Raw genomic sequence first — 8,822 nt, 5'->3', positions numbered from 1 at the left:
AAGAAAATGCATCGAGAGCAGAGCTAGATGCTTACACTCAATCCAAACACGTCAGTAAAACTCTTTCTGTCCGTCTGACGGTATGTCTCTAACTATTCGGTTTAACAGTACATTTTGCGTATTATGGTAGCAGCAACAGCAGTCACAACTACTTGAACGCAAGAAGGCGCGAATCAGTGGTGAAGCTCAAATGACCCGGGGTCACAAGTCAACGAGCCAGACAGATAGACTAACCTAAGTTACTGACTGACGATTAAAATGAAGTAATTGACTGCCTCAGTCTTGATGGGTATAAGGGTAATGAAGTCATTTGAATTATAGCAACAGCATCATTGTGTCCTAATATTTAGACACATTAACGTAAAGAGCTTCTATTTGATCCCAAAGTACTGTACAAGAGGAAACAGCAGTAAAGATAAAAAGTTGGTAACAAAGGCCATTTTTTGAGCAATATTATTTAATAGCAAGGAAGAGAGAGATCGAGTCGTTACCAACACTTTGAAGGCGCTAATTTGCGTTTGTCTGTCACTCTGTTGTTCTCCTTTCCGTGATCTAAAGAAAGAATAGATTGGAAGACGAAAGGACGATCCAGCAATTTTTATGACTTAGTACGTTACGGTAGACAGTGATTGCATCTAGTCTACTGTAGCTAAACAATCTCGTTTCTTATATTTCATAAACTTTATACGGGCTTCTTGACTCAAAGGAAATCACGAGTTCGACTGGTGTTCGAAGCCAGCGTTGGGAGATGGTCTACAAACCTTGGCAAGCGTGTCTCACATTCTTGATTGTACTCTACGGTTTACTGAGTATTCAAGGTACTTTATGTTTACTTACGCTAGTAGCCGTTTCTACAGAAAACACACTTTTGTTCAGAATCGGTAATGCAATTTGCTGAAACCGAGGGTACAGTAGCATTTTGAAAGCAATTTATCTTAACATAGTAGTCAGATACGGTTTACAGATCAACTAGACAGTAAGATTATTATTGTTGTTGCTATCTATAGACACTCGGGTGTGCAATGGAAATTCAATATTGCTGGGTGTGGCCATTTAGACAGACAAAGTCTGATGTCTTGTTATCATCGCAGCTATGTACACCATATTAAATTATGAGCCTCAGATCCTTTAAAACAAGTTAGCATGATTTATTATCATTATATTTAAAATTTTGAGAGCACTTTCGTTTACAGTTAAGTAAAGCTGCAGAATACATGATAAAATGTCTCACAGTAAAATTTTAAAGTTTGAAATATTATGCAAAATACTTTAGTAAGGTTAAACCTGATCAGTTGGAAGCGATTTAAGAGTGATCTGTCAATATCAAAACGCTTTTAGCATGCTAGAATGAAAACATATGTAAGCACAAACCAGTTTAGGATGCAAAGACATCCATTATGCAGCGGTACATTTTCTAACTACATTTCGTCTTCAAAATTAAATAATGATCGTCCGTAATTAGTTAATATTGATGTATTAAATTTATTAATGTTAAAAAAAATTTAGATTGAAAATTGAAAAAATCTTTATAAAGTGTTTATTTCTTTAATCATTACTGTTTTATCGTTTAAACGTTTTGAAACAGGACACTTTATTAACTTATTTGCTTGTTTGCTTATATTACTTGTCAGGTTGCACTCTTGTGTGCTTCAATGGTGGCACGGTTATAGATGCCTGTACCGCTTGCCAGTGTGCTCCTCAGTGGACGGGATACAACTGCTCAGGTAAAATATGTTATTCTCTAGGCAAGAACGTCTGCACACGAAAATATTGTTGAAAACCAGTATCCGCATACTAAATAATAACTGATTGAAAACTAGTAGAACATAACTGTAAAATTTAGATTTCATGATTGATTTTTATTAATTCTGAAAAGGGAGTCTAACTGAAGCTTTTGGTAATTATGTATTCGTTAGGAATCAATAGTGACAACTGACATCCTACAAATGGGTCGAGTTTCCCCTCCCCATATTGTCCTTGTTAGCACACTCATGTCTGTTTGACTATGCAGAACAAGCAAATGTATATACTCGTGCGTGATCGTGATTTTACCAGGGACAGAAAAGACAACTCGCCTGTCTAAAACGTTTCATTTTAAGAATAGTGTTTGGGAAACGCTGTTGTAAACGTCATTCAGTTGTAGGTCAAAGCGGCAATAAATTAAATGCGAATTTTTAACATAACACAGTCTGTTCTTGCTACACAAGCTAGACTTCTGCAATAAAAGAATGTTATATAAGGCAGATTCAGACCAACGAATGGGATCGTATGAGAAAGGAGGAGCCTTGAGCTGCTTTTCCGAGAATGAGATTCAGTGTCACATGCACTTGTCATCTTGTAGCGGATATCAACTGCCAAATTTGCCACCACCTAGAGTAGAATTACAAATACGCTACACATTTGGTTAGCTTCCTTGGGTAAAATGAGCGCTCATCACACTGTGCAAGATTTTGATGATCCCTATTTCCAGTATCTAGATCTGAAAAATCTTTTATCTTGAAAATAAATAATGCTATAATGATTATACATTTAATGATAAAATTTATTTTGGGTACATTTTAATTTAATTCAAAATATATGTATATAATATTGATCGTTATACTGTACTATTAAAGTAAAACATCCCAACACAAATAACTAAATAACATAAAGCACCAATAATAAATTTGATATTGTTGGATTAATACAAATAAGCAATAATTTGCTTAAATAGGGATGCACAAAGTGAACTAAGATAACAATAAATTTTGCGACGAGACAACCAATACAGCACTAATTTTTTTTATCTAGAGCCATGCGGTGGAACGGTTTCCTTTAGTAACGGAACAATATCTTCACCTGGATTCCCAATCGGTTACAGAAATTACGAAAACAGCATTTGGAATGTTGACGTGTCTCCTAACTCTACAGTCGTCCTATCATTTAAATTGTTAGACTTGGAAAGAGGTACCGACACAGTTTCCATCTACAAACGCAAAGAAAATGAGAGAAATCTTCAACATGTGAAATCATACAGTGGTAATGTTATTCCTGATGACCTTATCATGGAAAATTCGCTTTCGATAACATTCACAAGTGACGATTCAGTGACTGGGCAAGGATTTTTGTTAACTTGGGTTATATATAAAGGTAAGTCAATGGAAATTTCAACACAAGAAAACCAAATTTGATCTTTCTTTAGGTGTAGTTCCAAGATTTTTAGATGATAGAGGTAACTTCTTGCGTATAACATCTTATAAAGGCAACAATGTCGCATTACTATGTAATGCTATTGCAATACCCAAACCAAACTTTTTATGGAAAAAGGACGGTTTTCCAATTTCCCAAAGGAAAATGTCGTTTATATTGAAGCACAATGGTAACGAGCTTTTCTACCCTCGTGCAAAGGAATTAGATGCTGGCTTGTATACGTGTGAAGCAGGAAACTACTTGGGAACAATACATCGCAGCTTTCTTGTATCAGTTTATGGTATGTTAAACTGCTAACACTGTGTTTATATGTTGTTTATGTACATCAAAAGGAAGCTGTAAATAAATTTGATATTGATATGCTAACTGAACACACACGCCTGCACGTACACACATGCAAACACACACATACACACACACACACACACACACACACACACACACACACACACACACACACTTGCACACACTTGTAGACACACCTAGATTACACACACACACACACACAGACACACAGACACACACACACACAGACACACACACACACACACACACACACACACACTCACACACACACACACTTGCACACACACACACACACACACACACACACACACACACACACACACACACACACACACACAAACATGCACTCACACACATGCACACATATATGCACACTAAAGACACACGGGTCCTGTCCTGTTTAATAACTACTGTCACACGGTCACGTTTGCCTTATGACTCTCTGTCTTCTAGAGGTCTTAATCTTTGCTCGAGCACACCTCACACATCACATTCCTGACTGCTACCGGAGCACGTACGTCCATTCTTTTTCTCCAACGTTACTAACCATTACGACACAATGCACTCCACCCCCTCTCCACCTCACAGCCTCATCTAAGTGACATACCATTCCTCCTTCTATACTTGAATGTCTCTAAAGTCTAGCTCTTCTTAATATATTTCTCTACATCTTTTTTACCACATCTGGGGCGGATTTGAGGCAACAATCCAAATACGGTCTCGGTATTTTAGGGTGACGCACACAACACACAAACAGACACACACAAACAAACACATACACACACACACACACACACACACACACACACACACACACACACACACACAAACAAACACACACACGGGGAAGCCGCACATATGAACTGGCGTGGTAACACATTCCTATTCACTTAGTTAGATCTACAAAGTAGTTGTCTACTACTATTCAAAGTCATACAGTTTGCATTGTGCACAGTAAGTTCGAATTCATCAAATATACACGGATATATATTTTCATTTTCATTAGTTGATTTTGGTAGTTATTAGAAACGGTGTAATTGAGACTAATTCTTATGTTATTTTAGTTGCTCCAGTTGTAGTTCGTCATCCTGCCAGTATTCACTTCGAACCTTTCCTTAAACACTTTCAGCATGCGGCATTTTGGTGCGAAATTTACGGGATTCCAGAGCCTGATGTCAATTGGAAAAAGGTTTAAGCACATTTTAGTCATTGACAACCTTTAAAATTATCCATATTTTACTTGCTTTTAGGATGGAGTACCAATCGAACTCACAAGAACTTCCTTTAGAAAGGGAAGGAGATGGCTAATAATAAGAAATGTGGTTATCTCTGATTTGGGGAACTACTCTTGCTATGCCAACAATAAACTGGGGCAAGCAGAGTCGGTTCCAGCTACGCTATCGGCGGGGAATTTTATCCGTACGTAAGAGTGCAATGTGTATTCAAAATTTCATATGCGTAATTCTGTCTGCACACGTTTTAGACGATGGTTTCCTATACTATTCGAAGTTAAGAGTCCATCCAAATGTTAACATATTCGGACATGTTGACATTAATATTTTCTGCCGATCATGCGGACGATACGCGTCGAGTACACGAGGAAATAATGCTTTAGTTAGCGTTTTTAAAAATGGCATCCGCATAAATACGTCAGCCGATAGCCGAACCTTTCTGATGCAAAAAACAAACGAAATTATATTTACAATTTTATATGTGACCGAAGCAGACGGCGGAATATACGAAATTAAAGACAATGTTGACAACACCTCTCTGTTTACAATAATTGACGTTCAAGGTCAGTAGCTGCAATATATTTTACTATACTAAGTGGTAACCGTGGTTCACAATTCACGTCATTTCAGTTCCACCAAACAACACAGTGATCACAGCTACAAACGATGTCTCGAAAAGTTTTGCTGACAATAGAACAATTGCTTGCCAATCTGCTCTCGTTTACCCCCAACCATCCTTTGTTTGGTACAAAAACGGAATGACTCTAGACAACCAATCCGATATGCATGAAATTGTTGACGGCCATTTTACGAGTTATCTGATACTAAAAACCAACTCGATTATCCAAACTGCCGACACTTACAACTGCACTGCCACTAATAACGCTGGAGAAAGTACTGCGAGTATTACAGTGACTACTAAAGGTGGCAAATATTGAAGGCTATCATTTTACGTCAAATTCGTATGTGACTTTATATTATAGTAAAGAATGGGTGGATAGACTCTAACAGGGGGTCGCAATGCAGTGTATCTTGTGGTTCAGAATTTGGTATCATACTTGTACAGCGGCAATGCATAAAGAGCCAAAGAAGATGCAAAGGACAATCAGTCTACACACAAACATGTCAAGCAAACAATTCCAGTCCGTTTCATGGTATCCATCAAACCATGTCATTTTACAAGCAGCATTGTAAATACTGTTATTTTACTATATATACAGAAGCTACAGCAGCAGTCACGACAACTTGGATGTCAACTCAGAGCAACCAAAAAACGACAGGTATAAGATGTGCTCTAATTATCAATATTTGTAAATATCAATTTTACAAGCAGCATTGTAAATACTGTCATTGTGCTATATATACAGAAGCTACAGCATCAGTCACGACAACTTGGATGTTAACTCAGAACAACCAAAAAACGACAAGTATAAAATGTTTCTAATTATTAATATTTAAGTTTCAGGCAATTACGTATAAAATAAATATGTATAAATTTATATGTATATATATATATATATATATTATATTTTTTCCTTTTATAACTGCTCTATGGGCGAAACACTGTGCAATATACTGCCTATACGGAGCATCCCAAAAAACAGTTTGTGAGTGCACCTCATTTAAAGCTAATAAAAATGTAATGTAGATTATCAAAAGATAGAGAAACAGTAACATGAACAGAAAAATCACATGCAGTGTCACCATAGCTGACAAGGCAGAGACGCCCCAAAAAGTGATATTGCAGAAATCATTGACAGCATCAGTGACAAACCGAATGTAAAAACACACATAATTAAAGAAGGTTTATAGTAGAAAGGAAAAACAAAATAATTATGAGAAGATGTACTAATATATATATATATATATATATATATATATATATATATATATATGTATATGGATTCTTGAGAATTTCTATAAATTTTGTTTTACAGAAGCACCCACAGCAGCCGCGACAACTTGGATGGTAACTCGAAGCAATCATGAAAAGACAAGTAAGATGATATCTAAAACACTTTAAGATTTGCAGCAATTCTGCATGCAGTTATATCAAGGTCTATAATGACTGTGTACAGAAACAACAACAGCACACACGACAACAGAGACATCAGCTCAAAACACTCAACAGACTACAAGTATTTTGTTATTTAATCGCAAAATTTATGTTTAGTTCACTGTCAAACATTAAAAAATAAAGAGATGTCCTATTATTGTTCCAGATGACTATAGAACTACTCCAGCTCCATCACAAAAGTCTGATTGCATATCTACTTCAGGCGCAACGTTAGCAAGTAAGTCAATAAACAATTTTGAAAAGTTTTGGGATGTTCTAACGTTATTCGTCTATACTAACAATTTTCAATGTAAACACACCATTAAAATTGAAACTGAAGAAGTTGTATAAATGCTGTTTTACAGAAACTAAAGCAGCTACGCAAACTAGAAAATTACCTCAAATTCCTCAGACGACGGGAAGTAAGTCATTTAATTAAATACTAAAATTCAGAATATTACAACTCTATACAAAAATTTTGCATGCCACAGAAGACAATACCACTACTATGGATTCTTTACATATTTCGATTCATGTTACTAGTAGAAGCGCAATAAAGACAACATATGGTAATTTGATGAATAGTTTAGTGTATTCAAACCGTTTTAATTTATGTTATTGACTTGTTTTAAACTCTAGACAGTAAACAAGGTCTGTCTCAAGGTGCTGTTGCAGGAATATCTTTGACAATGATATTGATCACAGCTGGTATTCTTTCTGGAATTGTTTTCTATATTATTTGGCGCCGTAATAAACAAAAACTACCGAACTCTGCCAGCAAAGACAATACGTTGGCAATCGTGCTTACAGATATGCCGAATGACAAGAGTTCACACCAGAAATCAAGTACGAGCAAAAAGGGGAAAGAAGAAAAGAAGTCAATTAGTTGGAAAATTCTTCTCTGCTGGCAAACTCATAGCTCTGGACACTCAGGAAGTAAAGTGCAGCAGAAAAATCCATCTCGATCTACCAATCAATGCATTGACGAGAACCCTGCATATATACCAACAAGTCTTGCGATGGACGATGCTGACGAAAATCCTGCTTATATTGCATCAAGACCTTTAAAATGCTATATGCAAGAAACCCCGGCATACCTTACACCAAGCTCCGTAGTGGATACTGCAAACAAAATCTCTGCATACAATGGAACAAGCTTTGCCAAAGACACAGGAGAAGAGAACCCTGCCTACGTTGCAACAAATCCTGTTACAGCAATAGATATTGTAGACGAAAACTGTGCATATATTGCAACAAGTCATGCATTGGTCAAAGAAGAAGAGAACACTGCTTACATTGCAACAAGGCATAAAAACGACGATTTGGACAATGATTACGAAGCACCATGCCCAATATATGAAGATACCGATGATTGTTGATTAGTACACGGTGTACCACAATTGTTGTGTTGGATTGTTACTTCTTCGACAAAGTCTGATTTGAGTTGTTGTTCTAGATGTGTTTGTTGTGTAACGTTAGATTTGAGACGAATACGACATATGGATTTCAATCAATCTTGCATTACTTTTGCCATGTGTGTACGCGTGTGCAACTCACAGTGATTGCAGACAATGCCTTCAGTAAGTTATGAAAATCATTAATTTTAAAACAAAATACTAGAGATATGCGCTAGCTGCTGGCTCCGCCTTAGCTCCGCTAATGAGAAATGTCTACTAAATAAGGTGGGTATGTGGGCGCTATATCAGAGAAAACCCAACAGACGTACGTTCATAGCGTTAATAAACATAAAAACTGACGGAACCGTTCAAGAATTTCGTCTGCCATGTGAAGTATTTTTGCCCGACATCAAATCACGTAAACCTTACTGACATAATAGTGTTTCCAAAAATGGTCTCTCTGTTGTTTAAGTCTTTCTAAGAGAGATGAAAAAAGTTGTGCTACTTTCATACTGTCCACAGACTGACCTTCTTTTCGTGCGATATATTTCCGTCCGACTACATTTGAGAGAATTGGCGTTTTGTGAGATTCTTTGGCGTTAAAAGCAGTGGACGCTGTCGTCGATCGCGTTCTAACAGTCT

At 36.7% G+C, this 8,822-nt stretch overlaps 1 protein-coding gene across 1 annotated transcript; it reads left to right on the top strand.

The window, feature by feature from the left end:
- Positions 1–3,333: 3,333 nt before the first annotated feature.
- Positions 3,334–8,285, top strand: LOC134181754 (hemicentin-1-like). Its single transcript, XM_062649020.1, has 13 exons — positions 3,334–3,469; positions 4,560–4,684; positions 4,746–4,914; positions 4,979–5,290; positions 5,358–5,651; positions 5,711–5,881; positions 6,095–6,154; positions 6,665–6,724; positions 6,806–6,865; positions 6,950–7,021; positions 7,149–7,205; positions 7,275–7,352; positions 7,423–8,285. Exons 1-13 carry the CDS (start codon positions 3,334–3,336, stop codon positions 8,160–8,162), a joined length of 2,334 nt encoding a protein of 777 aa, XP_062505004.1. The 3' UTR covers positions 8,163–8,285.
- The last annotated feature ends 537 nt before the right edge of the window (positions 8,286–8,822 follow it).

Source organism: Corticium candelabrum, chromosome 7, assembly GCF_963422355.1.
Source record: "Corticium candelabrum chromosome 7, ooCorCand1.1, whole genome shotgun sequence".
Taxonomy (NCBI): domain Eukaryota; kingdom Metazoa; phylum Porifera; class Homoscleromorpha; order Homosclerophorida; family Plakinidae; genus Corticium; species Corticium candelabrum.
The sequence above is the reverse complement of the archived record's forward strand: the minus strand, read 5'-3'. Positions and strand labels throughout refer to the sequence as shown.